The sequence below is a fragment of the Typopeltis vanoorti genome, chromosome 21 (assembly GCF_054136105.1).
Source record: "Typopeltis vanoorti isolate ZY-2024b chromosome 21, IOZ_Tvanoo_1.0, whole genome shotgun sequence".
Taxonomy (NCBI): Eukaryota; Metazoa; Arthropoda; class Arachnida; order Uropygi; family Thelyphonidae; genus Typopeltis; species Typopeltis vanoorti.
Window position 1 is genome coordinate 56,689,819 of NC_143569.1, and position 22,873 is coordinate 56,712,691.

A 22,873-nucleotide genomic window follows, 5' to 3' on the forward strand; every position below is an offset into this window, starting at 1 on the left:
CCTCAGAACCTTGCCAGAGCTGAGACTTAGATTAAACAACTTTGTCAGAGGCATTGCCAGATCACTTGTACATTCTCAGAGCACATGAGCTGATATACCATCCAAGCCCACTGCTGTATTCACATTAATATTTTTCAATATACCATGTAACTCAGTTCATCTGCCTCAATTCTATCACTTAGTAACTGAACGATTTCTTCTACTTCTGTCACTTTCCTACCATCAACACTGAGTAATGTTATCTCTCCATACTCATTCTTTCTCTTACTTGCTACATAGGAGAAAAAAAAAAAAAAAAAAAAACTCTTTGGGATTTACTTTGGCGTGCTTAGCTAATTTTCTCTCAAAATCTGATTTAGCCTACCTTATCATACCTGTACCCTTCTTGCTTATGCTTTATATTGCTCATGAGCATGCTGATCACCCCCCACTTTTTTTTTTGCAGCTCCTGCTTTATATTGCTAGTCATCCACTTAATCTCTACTTGGTTTATCCTTCTGAGCCTGGATATGTCTGATACACTGCTTTGTTCAAACAATCCCTGACTGCTTCTCATGCACTAATGACATTCATTCCATGTAGCTTCTTATGCCATGACACTGCTCCAAATTTCCTCCTAAGTTTGTCATAATTTCCAGCTTTGTAGTTCCATAGAAACTCTCTTACTGAAAATTCTACACGTTGAGCAACTACCCAGGACAATACTGCATGGTTACTTTTACAGATCTCAGGGAGAGCTGCTGCTGTAGTTATAGATAGATACTATTATCAGATTCAAACACTCTCAAACCCCAGGTCCCTCCATCATGTGATGTTTCAAGTAACTATCAATTAGTAACTGTATAAATTTCATTTCCATTTTACCATATGCCCTTTCCTCCTTCCAATTTATATCCCCATAGTTTATGTTTACCATGATAATTGCTTGGCCTGCACTCATTTTGCTACTCTTCAGACGCATGTCATCCACATCTTCTTCTGGACCCACAGGTCTATAGTAGCAACGAACAATATATTTTGTCATATTGGCCTTTATCTCATACCAGACAGCCTCAAATAAACCATTAACCTCAAATCTACAATCTTCCTTAACTTCTATTTTGATTGGTTGAAGTTCTTCATTAATAACACCCCTCCTCCTGTCCTATTTCCTCTATCTTCTCTAAAAATACAATATCTGTTGCATTCTATTCTTGTAACTACATTATTCTCTGACAACCAGGTCTAGCTAATGTCAATAACTGTTGGTGAAGATCAGCTGACAAATGCCAAAATCTCCTCTTATTATTTCTGATAGTTCAGGCATTTGCGTACATGTATTTTAATATCCCCTTGGACCCACAGTTACCCTCCCATAATATCATTACCTGCCCATTCAGATTCATAACCTGGAAAACTGTACCCAGCTGTTCACAACCATTCATGCACTCACACTCATTTGCCCCAAGGGTGGCTAGACTTACGCTTGACTGCTTTCACCATTTCTAGTTTCTCTGGTTTTGCAGTTCCATCCAAACTCTCACTGAACAACACTTTCTCCAAGCATGTAACTCCAAAGCCATTCAAGTGTAGTCTATCAGGCATATACAGGTCCTTTGTCCATCAAATTCACTCCACACATCTATAAAATGCACACCATTCCTCCTACACAATCTTCTCATTGACAATCATGGCCCTTCTTCTCCATTCTGTCCTATTATACCAAGGCAGTAGATTCACATTCTTTACTTTCTTACTATTCATTTTTAATTTCTTATTTCTTCCAACTAATCTTTCATATCTACTCTCATTGCATATTTCTCGCCTTTCAAATCATTTGTGCCTAGCAAAACAATTAACTCATTCGCTTCTTTCTTCTGCAAACTTACAGATTCACTAACATCCTTTATCTTTGCACCTATGAAATGCTTTCATCACTTTCTCATTAAGTATACCTCTTATTGAATTCCCATACAATACTATATTTTCTCACAGTTTTGCACTTTTATGCTTTTCCCATTCATTCTTTCTTCCTCCCTCCTGCTGTACCACACACCAATAGTTTCTTTAGTTTGACTGGAGAAACTATTGCTCGTGTTCATGTTTTGTTCTGTGAAGAAATCCATGTATTGTGTTGGAGATTTAATGGAGTAATGACCACAGTAGGAAAAGATTAAAAATTAATTTTAATGCTTCCAATATTTTGCCTCAGTCACTAGGACATCTTCAGGGAGTACAAATAATACTTGTAACACACATAAAGACAACACAATAATGAAGCACGTCGGTGACTGAAGTCCTAACCAGGTGATAAGCCCTCTATGGACATTTTAGGCAACTTAGGATGTAAACTGAGACCTCTGATAATTATTGTTTCCCACATTTTGGGATGTTTTATACATACATATTAGTTTAAGTTAGGTTGATTTCTGAGTGCCACTGCAGATTCTAAAAACAGTCTTTCCTTTTTGAATTTACTATAGTGGAGTATGGTGGTTTTCTTCCAGAAGATCCTATGAGTTGAAAGTTTATTTTTTCACGTTAGACTATAATAAATTTAGTTTAATCCTTTATCCCAGTGAGAGCAAACAAAGTTTGCACCTGAAAATATCTTCAGAACTGAATATAGTGTTGTACTATCTTACCTGGGTAAGTAGTACAACACCAGGCAACTCGTAGCAAAGGTGGTAAATTTATTATTAGACTATAATAAATTTAGTTTAATCCTTTATCCCAGTGAGAGCAAACAAAGTTTGCACCTGAAAATATCTTCAGAACTGAATATAGTGTTGTACTATCTTACCTGGGTAAGTAGTACAACACCAGGCAACTCGTAGCAAAGGTGGAGCAAGCTACCAACACTCCTATCCCAGTATCTCCCATAATGCAAAACACATCTCCTTGTGGAAAGATGACCTTGCTACTGCTTCTGCCTGGTATCTCCAACTCTGGGCCTGGCTCCCACTGAGAAGAGACCTCAATAAAGGTCGAAACTAGTCTGGGTAGTGGCCAATCCCTTAATGCATAACAGTATACATATCCACAAGGAGATGTGTTTTGCATTATGGGAGATACTGGGATAGGAGTGTTGGTAGCTTGCTCCACCTTTGCTACGAGTTGCCTGGTGTTGTACTACTTACCCAGGTAAGATAGTACAACACTATATTCAGTCCTGAAGATATTTTCAGGCACAAACTTTGTTTGCTCTCACTGGGATAAAGGATTAAACTAAATTTATTATGATCCTGTGAGTTGTATCCAATAGATGGTCTGCAATGTCAGATTGACCATAGTTGTGATTGCAGATGTAAGATTTGTGTTCATCTATATGGATAGTGGCTGATCTACCAGACTGTCTGAAGTAAGCCAACTTCCAGGAGCAGGGTACTTGATACACTCCAGGAACTGAGAGGAAAGAGGGAGCTGATCTTTGGTAGAAGGGATAAGGGTAGCAAGTTTCCTGTGGGGCTTAAAAGCTATGTGGAGGTTGTACTTTTTTCCAATGTGCCCTGGACATATGGGATTGTGATGTCATTTCTGAAATCCTTCTGAAGGCATAGCCAAGGAATAGCAGAAGAACTGATTATTTTTTTTTTAACTGAATAAGCACTGTAACCACTGAATAAGAAGGTGATGTATATATGGTTGAGTTCTGTAGAAAGAGAGGCTCCACTGGAACAAAGATTATAGGCTCTATTAGAGTTTTAATGATGCCATATTGTTGAGGTGGGAGAGTTTGTGAATGTATCTGCCTGTGGGAGTGGGTTTACTATACAGTGAAGGCAAGATTACCATTCAGAGGATGTCACTAAGATGTCAAGGAAGGGTAAACTAATTGTCATTTTCCTTTTTCATTGTAAACACTGGATTCTTGGTTGTAGACTACTGAGGTGACCGAGGAAGGAGTCTAATGTGTTTGGACCATGAGGTCAAATACAGAACACATCATCTATGTATCTTAGCCAGATAGAAGGTTAGAGGGGCTGAATCTATGGCTCACTTTTCAAAATCTTCCACATAAAAATTGGCAAGTGGGAGTGAGAGGGGAAAGCCCATAACAACTCCCTCTATCTGTGTAAATGTTATGCTTCCAAGAAAAATAACCAGACTTGATGGCAAAGGAAAAGAGATCTAAAATATCAGAAGGGAATATTGGTGAACAGTGAGCTGATATCAAAGCTTACTAATATATCTGTATTATTTAATGTTAGATTTTCAATCAAGGTTTTAAAATGGGTAGATGTTTTTATATAGGATGTCGTAAGTCCAGTGGGGTGGAATAAGAGTTAGCCAGCTGTTTTGACAATTTGTTACATGGAGCATCAGTGGCATGGGAAGGAAAGGGATTAGGTTTGTGTCCGCCCAGCACTTAAGGCTTAACACAGAGTCCACGTAAGCGTACAATTTCTTTCTGCAGTGGCATCTCATCATCCACAACATTCAACCTCTCATTCATATTTTGTGCACTATCTTTCATTGCTTCCACTACATTTCTCTAGAAAACATTCTAGAGAATGTAGAAATATCCTTGATATGGGGGGGGGGGGGGAGAACCTACCATGTCTTTCTGGAAAATTAATGTGAAGGGCTTAAATTCTGCAAACCTAGCAGCTACTGCTCATTCACTCATTGCAGTGGCAGCCAAGATTTTTTTTTCTTTTTTCCAAATTACTTTTCTAAAAATTTAGGAAAGTCAATAAGGGTTTATGACTGTTTGAAAAATTACACAATTAGAATAGTAACACAATAGTAACACAATAATAATTAGAAAAATTACACAATAATAATTAGAATAGGAGCCTGTGTGGCTCAGCTCAGTGAATGTGGCATTTGCATTTCATGGTGCTTGACCACACAAAGGAAGACTTGCTTTCGAATCTAGTCGGCGACTCGAGGAAATTTTTCTAAGCTTTTTTCAACAGATTCCCGAGTTAGTCGATCTCTGGCATGAGTAAGCGAATTTTTTCCTCCTGGAAAATCGAGTTTTTCATCCTGTAAACTCAATAAAATCGACCACAGAATCCACATTATTTCAGACATTAAATGTATTGGGTTAGGGACAACGAGATGGCGGCACTTGTTGAGCCGTCTCTTTACTGCATGCCACTTAATTAGTGATAGCCTTGGGCCAGCTATCTCTGATTGGTAACCAGTGGAGATTGAACTGCCCATTCAGTCTCCAAAAGTTAGATAGGGCTAAAACGGCCTCGCCTACTCCCTATACAGGAATAAAAAGGTGTTAGCTGATTTTTTTTTTATATAATTAGAATATAAGGAATAAGAAAAACTTTAGTTTTCTATTATGAGTTTTTAGCAACATTTAAGTATTTTCAATGCAACTGTAAGATTTAAAAGTGAACAGAATAAAAAAGAAACAGATAACATGTTACAAACACAAGAAGAGAGAACTATCTGTACATGCACCACAAGTATCAAAAACATTTATAGTAAAACATATACAAAAATAATAAATTCTTCTAAAACTGGAAAATACCATCTTTCTAATAATGAAAAACTGGCCTTTGTTGCATTTTAATCTAATAGACCAAACTTCATATTCAATATAGCACTGTCCCAACTCGCAGAAACACATGCATCCATTCATGGCACTCTTCATATCGTACTACTACTGTTATATCAGTCTGACTACAGTATGAAAGACCACAAGAGCAAGACATGCAATAAATTTCTGGATGAAATGGAGAGGGTAAAAAGAAAAGTTCAATGTTCACAGATGTAAAAGCATGTCTCATCTTTCTGAAAGTTACTATCTGGCAATCTTCAAGGTTTCATCCTGAAGATTGCCACTGATAGCTTTCAGGTTTTTTTTTTTTTTTTTTTTTTTTTTTTTTTTTTTTTTTTTTACAGAAAGAAAACCAATGTCACATTAAATACATTTTCGTATCTCCAAGAAGTTTGAAAGCACTTCTCCACAATTCCATGTACAAGCACAGCCAGATCTTTGTTAAGCAATAACAAGGTTACCAACTTTACCAACAATAGATTAAAGATGCTAAAATGGTGACAGAGTGGAGCATCAAATGTAAAAAAAGGAATGCCAGTGAGAATATCAAGTACTGCTAAGACCTGTTGAGAAAACCAGAATACAAACAGTGCACAGAGAACACAGTCAGCGACAAATGCCTATGCCTTGGAACCTTGCAGATTCACTTCATAATGCTGAAATGCCTGAAGAAAGACCATTATAGTTTTGATTCTAATCCCTAGTAAGCAAAACTTTTCTAGGCCTTTCTTCAGCAAGTTGTCTTTGGGACGCACAAGTAGGGTTTCCCCTCAAAGGAAAAATGTTTTTAACCCTGCAACTCAAAAAAAACTGACTGTAAAACTAACACTATTTCAGGCATACATAACTATGCATCTTAAGATTAAAGGCTATGAGATAGTGATAGCTTGAGTTTACTATCAGTGATATATGAAAAGTACAAAATGGCTGGCCACTAATATTAAAAAAAAGTTAGTTAGGGATAAAGGTGTTCTGATTATTCCCCTTAGAAATCAAATGCATTTGAGGATTTTATTTTGAGTTTCCAACCACAGCTAACTTTCATGCAAGTATCTCAAATTTGCTTTTTTCAGTACTACCCAACCCAGGTTCCCTAATTACATATTCGGCTCATATCTCAAAGCATTTGAAAATTGTTCACTCCAAGGTATATCAGATAGCTTCCATTTTAGAATCTCCCTTTCTGATTTTCTTTGGATAAAATCTTCCTGCTCCATTCTATGAACTTCAGCTGCTGTCTCTATCAGTCTCTTATGACAGCCACACACACACACACACACACACACACACAAACACACACACACATATATATATTGATTTCCCTTCTTTAAAAAGCGATTTCCTCCAGCCCAATTTTCACAACAGCGAAACCAATTTCCTCTGAGAATTCAATGTTTCCAAAACTGACTGGCTTTTCCAACTGCAATAATATAATGGAGAGTGGTATGGTGTGGGATACTAAGATTTGCTGTTGCCAATGATCTTCTCCAAACTGTTCACACACTTATCTGAACACCAAACAACCTTTAACACTCTTACAAACAATCCTACCTCTTTCAAGTGGACGTTGTTTACTAGGCAATCAAACTATGTTCTCTTCTCCCACAGAGCAACATGCTTATAGTTACTCTTGTCTGCATATGTTGCATTAAAGAATGCAAAGTGGGACAATCATTCTAACTTTATGCTTTATTTCATAATAAGTCAGGAGATTGATGTTTTTTGTGGATTCTGACTGATTGCATCCTTGTTGCACCCAGATTGCATCATAATCCACAAAAAACATCAATCTCCTGGCTTATTATGCCTCCTACAATTCTTGAATAGCTCATAAATGTCATATGGGTGGTCTGAAACGTTCTCAGCCTCGACCATAGATGGCAATAATATCATCAAGATTTTTTTTTTCTAAGTTGGTACATCTGTCATAAGCATACATGTGAAATTGCAAGTCATTCTGTCATGTAGTTTGTTTTATACAGCTGTCTGAAGCAAAAGTGTTGTCTGTATCACATCGTGCGGTTATAAAATTCTTTGTAAAAGAAGGTCAAAAGAAATTCATTCGAAGTTCATAAACGTTTATGGGCACTCTTCTCCTTCGTTTTTGACAATTGGAAATGGGCTGCCAAGTTTAAATGTGGCTGTACAAGTCTTGAAGATGATCCATGTGAAGGACGTCCAAAAAGTGTACCAACACCAGAAATCATTAATCAAGTGCACAATATGGTATTGAATGACCAGCAAGTCAAAGTGCGTGAAATTGCTGAGACTACATGCATTTCAAAAGAACGTGTAGGATATATTTTGCATGAAGAACTGCAAATGAAAAAGCTTTGCATAAGATGGGTGCCATGCTGATCAAAAACGCACTCGCATGAATGAGATGAGACTTGGATTCACCATTATACACCAGAATCCAAACAGCAGTCAAAACAGTGGACAGAAGCCGGTTGTTCAGAGCCAAAGAAGAGAAAGTCAGTTCCATCAGCAGGAAAGGTCATGGCATCTGTGTTTTGGGATACTAAAGGCATTTTGTTTATTAATTATCTTTTCAGACCACCCTCGTATTATTCTAAACACTCAAAATTCAATGGCTTCACAAGAAAGAATCAGAATTTTATTCTGATTTGGATACCAAATAAAAACTGGCGCTGATGGCATTTCTCCAAGTGTTCTGAAAGTGCATACTCAAAGCAGACTCCTGTTTTGTGTTGTCTTCACATGCTATCTTATTCCACTGGTATCTATTCAATAGTCTAGAAGTCAGCTCACATTCAACCCATTCCTAAAAAGGATGATATATCTTTGCCATGTAATTACCACCTGTTTTCTCTCACTTCAGTTATTTCTGAGGTGATGAAGAAAACTCTTTAACATTCAATTTCTATGTAACCTTGAATATCCTTTCAACTAATGAACAGTCACCAGTATGGTTTGCAATGTCTATGAACAGCAGATCTTGCTTACATTACCCACCTTTGAACAAGTGCCACAGAACAGTTAACAGTTTTGGAGATCTCAAGTGGTCACTTGATATTTCTGAAGCATCTGCTCAGATCTGGCATAAAGGTCTATTAAGTAGACTCTTATTTGATTAGCCTTCTAACTTCAGAAGTAGGCTATCAGCTTATATGACTGGATGCACATTATATATGATCAGGGGTCAGCAACCTGCAGCTCCGGAGCCGCATACAGCTCTTTGAATGAATAATTGCGGCTCTTTTCGTTATTAAACAATCTATTTTTGAATAATGTAAAATGAACATTATTTATTAAATTAGAAACTAAAAAACCCTAAATATAGCAGTTGCAATAAATTAAAGACATTTTACATTTAATCAAGAACATTTTACATTAAGTCAAGAATATTTTACAATTAAAAATAGTACATGCGATGCTGAAAAATTTAATACTTTCATGTTTGAACTCTTTTAAATCATACGCGATAATCCTTCTTTACATTCATCTTAGATTATCATGGATAATGCAAGAATTCATAAACCCACTGATTTGTCAAATATTTGTTTTAATTATTCATGCCAATTAACCCTTTCTGCCCTAGTGATTCCAATTGGAATCACTAATTGTCTTGGCATTCGTAGCCCATATTACGTGGCGAATGATTCCAATTGGTATCATACGTCGTAGTTCCATTTCTTTAATATAATAACAGGTATGTATTATACGTATAAATCTTACCAATATCGGTTTTTATGACTTAGTAGAATAATATGCATACATTGTAATATGCATACAGTATAAGCTCAGAAGTTGAATATTTGCTACCAGAATATAATGATTCCATATGGAATCAGTCGGTCGGAATTCCTATCCTGAAATGTATTTTTCATCAAAATACTTGATACTCTTGCTTTTTTAGACCTAAAGACAAAATAAATAGAAAGAAAAATTTCAGTTGGAAAAAAAAAATTCAGGTCAGAAAGGGTTAAAATTACTTTCACCATATTCTTACATGCTTAATCCCATAGAAAACATTTTTTCGAAGATAAAATCTTATGTGAGAGGTTTTTGTCTCCGGGAATGGAAAGAAATAATCTTCCTGATTTGATTCATGATGTGGTAGTAAGAATTACTGCGATGGATTGTGTTAATTATTTTATGAATATGATGAGAAACATAACACTTGCAATACAAAATCATGAGTTTTAATTAAATAATTAAATTTAAGTTATGTTTTATGTTGTTTTAATTTATTAAACCAAATACGTCACTCTAGGCTAGCACATGTAGTGCTTGCCTGTCTGAACGTGCCCATTGTCTTCACATATAGTGCAGGTGTGGTCTGTAAATCTGCTCACTTTGTTAAAATAAGTAAAGGTTTTGTAGCGGACGTTGCAGTGCTTTCATTTACTGGTAATTGTGTTAGGTAACGTGAATATTGTAACATTAAATTAAATATTAACAAAATAAAAATATTTTTATAGTATTTAAAATGTCAGCAAAGAAGAGAAAGATAGAACAAGAAAGTTGGGAGTTTAAAAGTGGGACCGAAACCTATGCATTTGTAGCAAATACAGCTGGATTTCCAATGTGTTTAATATGCCATGAAAAGCTTTCAAACAATAAAAAAATCAAATATAGAAAGACATTTTTTAAATAAACATGATACATTTGACAGGGGAGATGAAAGAAAAAAGGCAATAGAAGAGCTGCAATGCAAAGTAAACCTAACTAAATATTCATTTTCCAAATGGATAAAAGCATCAGAAATACAATTATTGCTAGTTTTGTGACCTCTCAAGAAGTTGTTAAACGAGGAAAACCTTTTACGGACGGCAAATATGTGAAAGAATGTTTTATTAAAATGTCCAAATTTCTCTTCTGCGATTTTAAAAACAAAGCAGAAATAATTACAAAAATAAAAGACGTGCCATTATCTGCTAAGATTGTAAGGAACAGAACTATACGAATGGCAGAAGATATAACAAATCAGCAGGTTACAGATCAAAATTCAACACCAGGATTCTCCATTGCCTGTGATGAATCATGCGATGTGGATGACATTGCACAGATTGTACTTATTTGTAGATACGTAACCTCTCAAGGATCTCAAGAAGAGTTACTCGATATACTGCCACTTACAGGACAAACTCGTGGAGAAGACATTGACTCTGCTGTACCACTTCCTTGAAAAGTAAGGGTATTAATATTAACAAAATAATATCTATTGCGACCAATGGGGCGCCGAGCATGAAAGGTACAAAAAACGGTTTTGTTTCTTTATTTAAAAAACAAATTTTGCATGACACGTTTTCCTTTCACTACATAATCCATCGAGAGATACTTTGTGCACAAACTTTTCCAAAAGAGATAACAGGAGTGATGGATTTGGTTGTAGAAATTGTTAACAAAATAATGGCAAGAGCACTACATCATCGGCAATTATGTAAACTTCTTAAAGAAATCAATTGCAAATATTCCGATCTTCTTTTGCATAATAGAATAAGATGGCTTTCCAGATGTGAGGTGTTGATGCGATTTGCCACCTGCCTTGGAGAGATTAAGTTGTTTCTAAGACAAAAAGACCTCGAATATGCACAGTTAGAAGATACTCATTGGTTACAAAAATTCTACTTTATGGTGGATATCACTTCCCATTTAAACGCACTAAATAAGAAACTACAGGGAAAGGGAAATACAGCAGTTTTGCTTTTAGAAGAAGTGATTTTGTTTGAACAAAAATTATATTTGTTTGCGACAGACTTAGAGAAAGGTACATTATTACATTTTCCTACATTGAAGAAATATCAACAAGAACAAGCTGATAATAATTCCATAAATTTAACCTTTTTTAAAAGAAATTATGGTAAATATGCAATCTGAATTTCATGGGAGATTTAAGGAGTTTAGAAAGAACAAGGCAACCATGTCATTTTTATTGCGACCACTTGAAATTAATCCTGCCGAATTAAATTTTTCACCTTTTGCTGGAATTGATGAGGCTGTATTTCAACTTGAGTTAGAGGACCTGAAAACCAAGGATTTGTGGAATTCAAAATTCAGAAATCTTGAAGCTGACCTGGAGGAGTTGAAAAGACAAAAATCTACCCTTGCAATACAACACAAATGGTCTGAAATAGAAGATCTTAAAAAGCAAGATCCGATTGTATTTGACACATGGAATTGTTTACCGGACACTTACATTCAGTTAAAAACATACGCATTTGGACTTATAACGATTTTTGGATTGACATATTTCTGTGAGCAAATATTTTCTAATATGAATTTTATTAAAAGTAAGTTGAGAAACCAACTAAATAACGCGAGTCTTTCGTCACGTTTGAAAATGAAATTTACGGTGTATTCGACACTGTGATGAGTCATCTGACTAAGAGATATCATGTAATAATAATAATATATTTACATTCTAACCAACTTGAAAAGCAAGGAATCTGATAAGTGCAAGCCTAATCACAGTGTAGACAAGCTTTTTGGTTCTGAAGAAGGTACATCTAAATTTTATTTTTTTAATGTTAGTAAAGGAGGTGTTTATTTTTATCAGTTTTCTTGATAAATTAATACCTTAGTGTTCATTCCAGTGTGAATTTGCCACAGCAGATTATTTGCTTGTCTGTTATAGAGAAGTAACTTAATGGAGCTTAAAAAAAGAAAAACAAAACTACATCAGGTGCTACTTTTTAACTTATGTTGATGTTTCAGGGTGAAGAAATAGAGAGAAAAGAATTAATGACTTAACTTTGCACTGAGTTCACTCTACAAATTTTCACTAAACTTTTGAGTTAACTGATCTGAAGTAATTTTCTTTTTCTTTCTTTCTTTAGTAATAACTGTTCCAACAAAAACTGTCAGGTCAGAGGAATCAAATCTCTCCATTTCTGAACTGACACAAAGTTCAGGTTGCTCTTTTCTAGATCTACTATCTAGTCTCTCCACCTTTTCCATGGTCTTCCTCTTAGTCTTTTCCCCTCAAATTTCATTTCATACATTCCTCTTGGTATTCTTTCTAAGTTCATTCTCGTTATTACCAATCCAAGCAACAGTTCATATGCATTTCTTCAACAGTTTTTTAGCCCTAAATTACTCCATCCCTTATTCCGTCTTTCCTTGTTTTTACCAACTTTCCCAAAAAAAGTTTCCCTAAAACTTTCATTTCTATAGCTTGTATTCTATTCATATCGCTTTTTGTTAGTCTCCATGTCTCTGCTGTATAAATCAAAATGGGGAAAAAAGCAACTTTTATTAACTGAAAACTTGCACTTAAGTGGGGCTTCACTGTTCCAAAATAGACTACTTGCACTGTTTAAAAAAAGTTTGACTTCCAAAAAATAGTCTTCCAAACCTTCCCCATCTTTTTCCTATTAAATCCATATCAGAAGTTTTCAAATCAAGAAATGTCGTAAGCTTTTTCCCAAATTCCCAGTCACTCCCTTCATGAGCCTCTTTTATATGTATTGGAATATTAATCTCCTTGGTCAAATCATCAGGTATCACCTTTTTTCTCCAGATTAGTCTAAAGATGATGCATAACCATTTTAATCTTGCACTATCAGAAGTTTTCATAAGTTCAACAGGTAAACTTGCTAGTTATTGCAGTCTCTCGGGGAGAAATTCGCTAATCCAAACGAGCACGGTTTTTATTAGTTCGGATTAGCGAGATACCACTGTAGATGGGATAAGGCACAAGAGGAAGAAAATAATATATAAAATAAATCATGTAATTATATATAATTATATAATTACATCAAATTCCTGACCTGTATCCTCAAGGGGGTACATGTACAGATATAATAGTACTACATGAAAAATTTACATCATTACTAATGTCATTTTGTTTTATATAATTATTGGTGATACAATGGTTTCACCTGACTATGAGAAGATTCTCATATAATAACTAATTTTTATTTTTCAGGTATTCCTGATCTACTTCTTAGGCTTAAAGAATTCAAATTAAATCAAAGAGGAGCAGAGAAGTTGGAACAAGACAGTACTGGTTAAAGTGCTTCCATCTATAAATAGTTTGGGTTAAATATACACATATAGGCATTGTCATTTTTTGTGTGATGATCTCCAGTGCCTTTAAAATTTATTACATGCTAAATGAAATGATTCGGCATGCAATTAGTCATATGTAGTATTTTAAATTGTAAGGGATCATTTTGCTCAGCATATCACCAGTCAGTGTCATTTAGTCATTGTCTTGATTTGGCTTTAGTCATTGTCTAGATCATTTATGGTATGTCTGGCTTTGGTGCAAGCTCTGCAACCAATGGGAGGATATTAGTTAATGATAAAGGGAAACAATGATTATTTTTGACAAGATTGTACATCTGTTAACAATTATTAAAGATAAAAAGGGTGCATACACACATGTATACTACAATCAAAGGAATGCATATCCTGGCCAGAGTACAATAGCACTGATGCCAATTTTTGCTCTGTTGGGTTTCCCCATATTTATGTAATGAAAATTTAGATTGTAAGCAGATGCTGGGCAAGAATATTTTAACTAATACTTTGTTTCTGCCTACAATTATTTACATTTTCTAGTCTGATGTTTCTTCATAGAAAGACTACCACCAAAAAAAACCAGAATAACATTGATAATGGATTGTAGGCAAAAAAGTGTTAGATAAATCCTCCTCTTCTTTTTTTATCATTATTTCCAGCATCTGCTTATAATTTAAATCTTTATTATTATACAAATGGAGAAACACAACACAGCAAAAATAGCATTAATACATTGGGACTTTGGCCAGAATATATGCATTCCTTTACTTGCAGTGCACACTTTTATTTTTAATAATTAACATCCAAGAAATCACTGTTTATGATAAAACATTGTTTCTCTTTATCATAAAATATCCCTCCATTGGCTACGCAACTTGCCAAGGTCAGATACATTGCGGATGATCCAGGAAATGAGTTTATTCCCACCCACCCATACAATTTTAACATGCATTAAAAAATCACCGTGACATTATACTGCTTGAATGGTGATATGAAAATTAGAAAGGATGATTCTTTCCCAATTTTAAAAATACAGCATATGGCCAATTGTTATGCTCAAGCATTTCATTTAGCATATCAATAAACTGAACTAAGAAAAATTAGTCACCAAAAAATTAGTACCTTAGGTAAAAATGAATTTAAAAAAATGGGGGGGGGGAGATCCTCAGCTGCATCCACAGTACTAATGTAACAAAGGTGGGAGTTACATAAAAAAAATGTACTTCATGTAAATATCAATTCTGGTAAACAAATGTGATGAAATTATTACTTCATAAGAGCTTGACTAAGTTCTTCTTCTCGCTTAGACAACTGCTGTTGTAATTCATCTACATGGATCTTTTTCTCATTTAACTGTTCTTTAACATCACTTAGTTCTGTTTCTAACCTCCGTTTAACTCGTTCCAGTTCTTGACGAACCTATTTAAAAGAAAATTCATGATTAACCATTTTAGATGTGATACCACATAGTTTCTATGTAGTAAATTTGGGTAACTGAGTTTTATAAAAACTTAACATGTAGAGAAATGGTTTTCAAATGAGGTTAGTAGTTTTTAGAAATTAATTTTAATTTTTTACTCATATTACAAAGAAAGAGATGCAAAGTCCACCTGCCCTGCTTATTTTGCATCATCAGCAAACAATTAAACATCTCCTGTCAGGTCCTTCCCATTATCCTTAATTTATATATTGAATATTAATTGTATTATGCCAGCTTGTTGCTTGTATCTTTTGAAACCATTGTTATCCTTTACGAATTGTCTGTTCATTGATGATCTGTTACATTTAGATTGATATATTTAATTTAATAAAGTGTTGTTAAATTTCTTGTGTCTACATGTTTCAGTGGCTGCTTTACTTGTAATGACAGACAGGGACTACTGCTACAAATCAGAATCCAAGCACTACTATTACTATCCTTATCAGTAATGTAGTTGACTCTAGTAAACATCATTATAACAAACTTGCTGACTATAATCAACTGACTAATAATGCTGTTAGAAAAGAAATTTATTACACAAACTATTCCCATGGTTCTGCCACCAGTTTATTATAGTGAGAATCAATTGTAACATCTTTGACAATTGAGGAACACCATTTAAAGCAGACCTCTAAAAGATAGGAAAAAATTCTGCCAATCTTTCATCTCTTTCCTCTCATGAGTAGCTATGGTTGGATACTAAGAATTTTTAAAAAAATCTCCAATATCTGAATCATCACTTCAACATTATACTTACAACTTAAACTGATTTTCATCAGCTATCTAATGGTTTGCAGAATCTAGGCTGATCTTTTGAATCGTATTCTGTTTTTACTTTGCTAATACACCTGAATGACTTATAACTGACTGACTATCTACAGCCAACATCGTCATAAACTCAACATATATTTCCAACTGAAGCTCACAAGCACAATGCCATTCTAAAGAAAATCACAACAGCATATAGCATATTATCCAATATAACAAACTATGCCTATAATTTTCTCAGCATGTGCACCACACACTGAATTGTTTCTGATAACTTTCTAGACATTTCTTCTCATTGACAACCTGTTTAATCCTTTGAACAGCAAGTAAAAACAAATCTCCTCCCAACAGAATGAATTTTTTTTCTTACTCCTGTCATAATAAATAAATACAGAAATAAAATAAAGAAATAATTTTAAAAAATATTTTTAAAATTTTTATACTATTATATATATTTTTTTTATAATTGGTTGACCAGTAAATTTTAACAGGTGCCATCAAGGCAAAAACGAACACAATTTCTGAAATGTAGTGTTACCCATTTCAAAAATTATACTTGTTTCTTTATTAACCCATTTCTTTATTTTGGATTCTTTTATCATGTTTTTCATAACAAAATCATGTCTCAGTAGCAATGTTTTATTTACACATTCATTGTAGAACTTGAAATCTTTAAAATCAACATTCTCAGTTGACTCTTTATTGATATGGTTATCACAGACAGAACATTTACTTTCATTAAAATCAAACTGCTGTTCCACGAAAATACTTTCTTCCGAAACCATTCAGTTTTTTTTAAAATTTATTTATTGAAAAACTTTAAAGATATCATTACATTTAAAATCAATTATATTTTCAAAAAAGCAATATCGTTACATTCAAAATTACTATCTGAACCTTATTACTTTCCTCTTAATCCAAATAGTCAATCTGACTCAGGTACAGTCAAAATATAATGTTCCTCAGCAGTAACAGCAGTACACCTTCAGTAGGAAGCCATCTTTGACTACGGTTTACTGTGAACTTTCTATGATGTAGGGATACATAAAAAATTGGTTGTTTTTTTTTTTTTAATCTGAATACATAAAAAATTGGGTTTTTTATGTATCCCAATTCTGTTCCAAAATAGTATTGGAACAGAAGCATGGTGATGTATGCGGCATTACTGATCAATGAGAGTGTTGTAAACCAATTGTACATCAGTTCCATATGTGGGAAACTGGGAACTGAGTTGGATGCCTGATGTACTTGCACTTCGAATCTTTGGGATTTGATAAACCTTTCCATAGTATTTATCCAGAGATGGGTGACATGGGTGAGCAGATCAGGTGTTGAACAGCATTGACAGAATTTATACTGGTGGTCATTTATTAGTTGAATACTTTCAAGGTAGCACAGGAGTGGGTACTGGTGGTTCTCTCCATTACTTTGGAGAGGATTGAAGTGAGAGAGAGAGAGAGAGAGAGAGAGAGAGGACAATAGTTTGATAAGATTTGTCATTCTTTTTTGGAAATAGGTTGAGAATGGACTAATTTCCACAGCATAGCACAGATGACAGTAGAGTAAGAGAGCATAAAGAGGTGACATGGAATAGGAGCTAGCTCCAGGGTGCAAATCTTCAGGACAACTGGAGGAATGCTGTCAGGATCAGGGGACTTTTTGGTATCTAATTTAGACAGGATTTTTCTGGTCACTTTCTGGTGAAAAGTAAGTGGAGGCATTGAATATATGTATAATAAAAAAATAAATGTATAAAAATAATTAGAAATGAATAAAAACATAAATGGTAAATATAAATGTAAATATACATTTTAGTTCCCTCTGAAAAGTGCTGTGGTTAGCATTAAAATTGTACTCTGTTCAAAAGCGCTTTTTCTCTCCATCATTGTTGTCTTCCTTTCATGGTACTACTTTTTATGCAAGTCTCATAGCATCTCGGGAGGATGAGATCACATGCTGTTTACTATAGTAACGGAACGGAACTGAACTGCAAGAAGTTGATGAGGCAAGAGACTTGGGAGTTATTGTGAACAGAGAACTTAAGTTTAAAGGGCATATTGCAAAGATTGCCAAAACATCACATCAAATTACATGGTTGTTGAAGAACACACTAACAAAAAAGGGATAAGGAAGTTATTGTTCCACTTTATAAGGCATTAATAAGACCACATTTGGACTATTGTGCACAGAACTGGTCACCTGGATTTCTTGGTGATGAAGAAATGGTGGAGAGGATTCAGAGGTGAGTTACAAAGATTGTTGCAGGTCTGTGGGATGTTCCCTACTAGGATAGATTGAAGATCTGTGGGCTCCAAAAACTAGCTAATAGATGTAGGAGAGGAGATATAGAGGCATATAAATTATTAAAGGGATTTTACAGGATTGATACTGATGACATTTTTAAGACCAGTGCAGGAAGGGAGAGAATGAGGGGCCATCCCTGTAGATTATGCAAGAGTGTGGTTAACAAGGGTGTTAGGACTAGATTTTTTACTTGGAGGGTTGTGAAGGGGTGGAATGCATTGCCAGATGTGGTTGTGAATGCTTTGTCTGTGAATGAATTTAAGGAGAAGTACGATAGGTATTGTGTAAATAATGGTTAGCGTGTCAATGTGGGGTCTCCGTGATGTCTTTTGACTCCATGGAAACACCGTGATAATAATAATAATCTCTTTAGTGTTTTTATCCAATTGGTTTATTAGTTTAGTTTCTTTTTCCCTTAGTAGTCTATTTGGTCACATTCTATTCATATGATAAATTCATTTGTTTCTGCAATTATCTATTTTGTGAAAAGTGGTTTTGTTATAACTTTTTGTAAAATTTGTTTTTCTTATCTGATGCTGCTCATTTCAAAAATTTTATTTCTGCTGATATTATTCATAGTAGGAAGCAGAATTTCATCGTAGTAATTGAATACAGATGGCAAGGCAATATAACATGAACTCAGTGACTTCAAGAGAGGTGTCACTGTGGGCTGTCACATTGGTGGCATGTCCATATGTGCCATTCCCACTCAACTGGAGCATCCAAAAATCAACAGTAGTCAACATGATCAACAAATGGAAATGTTCTGGAATCATTAGTGCAGGAAAATACTCAGGGCAGCCATTGAAAATGACTGACAGGGACAGGAGGGTGTTAAAATGGGTGGTTTGCAAAAACCGGCTACAATCAGCACAGACTATCTGGGATGAGTTCCAGAGACCACCAGTAACACCATGGTGAGCACTAATAATGTACAAAAAAAAAACTTCATTTACTGGATTTCCACGGAAGAGCAGCAGCACACAAGCCAAACATGACAACAGCAAACAAGGCAGCTTGTCTGGCCTGGTGCAAAGAGCATGTGAACTGGACAATTGATCAGTGGAAAACAGTGCTCTGGAGCAATGAATCAAGGTTCACCTGTTTCCAGTCTGATGGCAGGGTGTGGGTGTGGAGGCAGCCTGGTGAATGCTTGTTATCACAGTGTGTGTGTGTGTAGTACCCACAGTCAAGTTTGTTGTTAGGGGAATAAAGGGTGGAGTGCATTCAGCTGGTTTGGAGTGGGACAACTGGTTGTTGTCCATAGTTCCACGAAGGCAGCTCAGTACCTTGATAATGTGGATAATCAGGTGCTGCCTACACTGTGGAGTTTGTATGGAACTGCCCAGTGTTATTATCAAGACAGCAATGCCCCATGCCACATAGCTGCAGTGGTTATGGAATGGTATGAAGAGATGTGTGATTAACACGTTCGCTGCCACGCTACTTTGGCATGGTCTGTTCCCCTACGCCGAGCTGTTTTACTTCTTCAAGGTCAGTACGATAATCTCGTTACCGGAGGTAAACGACCTACGAGTATACTCGTAGTTGGCTTGTACAGAGCATGTACGGTCTATGAGAATACACAGTTTTGAAGCTAGCGCCACAAGCCAAGCATTTTCATTTCTTCAAGGTCACTACAATAATCTCGTTCCCGGCGGTAAGCGTCCTACGAGTATACTCGTAGCTGGCTTGTGAAGCAGGATTACCCACTACGAGTATACCCGTAGTTGGCAGCGAACGTGTTAAATGACTGCCCCTGACTGTGCAGAGTCCTGACCCCCATCAAACACCTATGGGACAAACTGGAACAGCAATTGAGGTCCAGAGCAGCACGTCCTCGATCTGTCGCTGAACTCTGTGCTGGTTTGATGGAGGAATGGAGGCAAATTCTAACTGTATCTGCTGCACATTGGTGGAAGGACTCCCTCAAAGGGTGCAGGAGATGATCAAAGTCAAAGGTGGATATATCCAATATTAGTATACTGTATATTAGTATAGCTGTAAATTGCTAGTGTCGGGAAAATTATTGGTAGTGTGTATGTATGTATATATAACTGACTAATTCCAATATTGTATACATCTTAGCCTTCAAACATTCAAAACTAAGCTAATACACTATTGACAAAGTTAACAGAACACACAGAAAATGTGGAGTAACTTGTGCAGTTTGCAATGAAACAGGAAAAAATTTGGTGCCAATGAAATTAGGAGACTGTGAGAAACATCGGAGACAGGTACAAGTGACATTGCAAAGGGTGTATAAGAGTTACTAAGATGATCATATATCATGGTGTGTGTGTGATCCCCTCTAATGGTTAAACAAAACTGACAGTGGTGGGCCACCATGCTCGATGTGAGGGCGTCTATAAGTGTGCAATGCAACACCCAAGGGTATTCCATATACAATTTTGATCAGATTTAAGTCTGGTGGTCGTGCTGGCCACAGCAAATATTGATATCAGTTTAAAGATACTTCGTGTGAACTCTATGGGCAGTGACATTTCATGCATGACATTCTTCCCTTACTCAGATGTTGGAGTGATGGTACCACATTCCACATTCATTCCAGATCCAAGAGTGTCTAGAACCCATTTCAGGCTAAAAACAGGACTCATTAGAGAGCAGAAGTGTACCCCACTTGTCACGGCTCCAAGACACATTTATGGCAGTACCATCTATGATGAGCACCAGTGGTTTATGGTGAATGGGATACAAACTACTGGCTTTCTTGCAAAGAGTCCACTTGAAGCATGGGTGATAAGGGCACTTCCAGTAAATCCAGGAAATTTTTTGGATATGATATAAAAGGCAGAGATTGAGGGGGTGAAGGCTCTCTAATTTTTTTGTTCCTGTGGCAAGCTTTTCGAGGAGTCGTGGTCCCACGAGTAGTAGCTTTAGAGATCATGGGGAGTCACTGGCAGTATTACAAGATATCCTTCCGTGAAATTCTTCAATGAATGTACCAATCCACGTGCGTGCTGATTTTTAGCAGCTGACGAAGTTCTTAACATCGATGAAAAAATGCATTAAAGTTACAAGGAAGGAATTTGCAAGATGACAACCACCAGATAGTGACTGATCACAGCCATTGCGCAAGAAAAAGAAAGGAGCCAGAGGAATTCACCCTTAACCCTTTTGGATTCAGGATTGTACAATGATATAATGAGCTTGTAAGTAGATTGCTTTATGTTAATAGCCTAGATTATGTGTACAGATGATAGATGTTGATTCTATTTAACTGAATGGCATAATGTGTTGAAGAGGTCAGAAAGCCGAAAGTCAGTTTGAATGTGTATAATAGAATATTGTAATCTTGAATAGTGCTTGTGTTATATAATGCTTAGAACGTGTATGGTATAACTTTTGCCTTTTATTATTTATAATGAGAGCAAGGTTATGCATGCTAAAATCCATTCATGTGTCTAATAAGTTGAGTGTAAATAATCTCTTTGTCGAATGCTTTACATGAATTGTTTTAATGAATGTGCGGAGAATCAGGCATGTGATACGTCCTATTTCATTTGTACATTAATTGTCTTAGTTAGAATAAACATGTTTGGTTATGTTAATAGCTTGCCTGATTTTTGTTAGCCAATGCACTGTCTCATAAAAACAAATCGAACCTGTGTGACCTAAGTAAAGTAACAGCCACGACTGAGTAATTCGAAGTTGCTTGAGATAAAATTGATTTAAGGGTTATTATACCTGCTTAACTAAATTATTCCTTTGTATGTAAAGGAAAGATAAAAAATTCTTTTACACAATCCTTAATGGAGCAGTCGTTAACAAAAATAAATTTTTAAGGATTAATACATTTGAATTATAGCAACGCAGATTAAGGATTTGGTCCAAATCAGAGGCTTTTCCTAAGTCTAATACTAGCATGTATGAGACTATACTTTATGGCCTTGGAAGGGGGAGGGGAGAAAGTTAAGTAGATTACAAAAGGACTAAAGTTAAATAATAGTATTATATGTGAGTTAAGATTAGAACATACAGGCATTTTGTACAAGCTCAAGCAACCACGAAAACTAACGAAGTAAGAGGGAAAACACAGAGTAAAGAAGTAAAGTAATAAACAATATATTAAACATAAAATATAAAACAGTAAACATTACACCCTCTCTCCCCACTATTGGATATCTCCTGGGTTCATGAAAAGCATTTTCTTCTGTTGAATATGTCAAACAGCATATATGTATGTGTAATAATTGGAGGGCCTTTTTTAGGATTTTTCATCTGGAGTTGCTGGAGAAGTTCTGGTGGAGTCGGGAAGAGTTTTAAGATGATAGCGGGTCTATGGAATAAACCATATGAGAACAGGTTGAAGATTTGTGGGTTGCAGAAATTAGTTGATAGGTGGAAAAGGGGAGTTATGATTGAGACATTCAAATCGCTAAAGGGTTTCTATAGGATTAATTCAGAGGATATTTTTGAGATCAGAACTGGTGGTGGGAGAACTAGGGGATACCTATGGAAGCTGGGCAAGAGTGTGGTTAGCATGGGTGTTAGAGCTGGATTCTTTATTTTTAGAGTGGTAAATGAGTGGAATAAGCTGCCAGAGTCTGTTGTGGGTGCTATGATGGTGAGCGAGTTCAAGGCAAGGTATGACAGATACTGTGAGAATGTCACATAGTTGTGTGGACATGATGTTTAGGGCCTCCCTCGATGAGTCTAAGGACTCCCTGGAGTCACCCGTAATAATAATAATAAAGTTGGGGGGAGGGGGTCAAGTTCATCAAGCTTGTTTCAGTGAAGGATCATAGACTACATATCTGCTCCACCCAACCATAAGCGATGCAATTTTTTTTCACCTAAATTCA

At 35.7% G+C, this 22,873-nt stretch overlaps 1 protein-coding gene across 1 annotated transcript in view; it reads right to left on the reverse strand.

Moving 5' to 3' along the window:
- Window positions 1-22,873, reverse strand: part of zip (myosin heavy chain 10) — a 517,797-nt gene that overhangs the window by 144,729 nt on the left and 350,195 nt on the right. Inside the window, exon 24 of the mRNA XM_090411020.1 lies at window positions 14,766-14,914. Within this exon, the coding sequence (XP_090267146.1) occupies window positions 14,766-14,914 (149 nt within the window). The remainder of the gene's footprint in view (window positions 1-14,765; window positions 14,915-22,873) is intronic.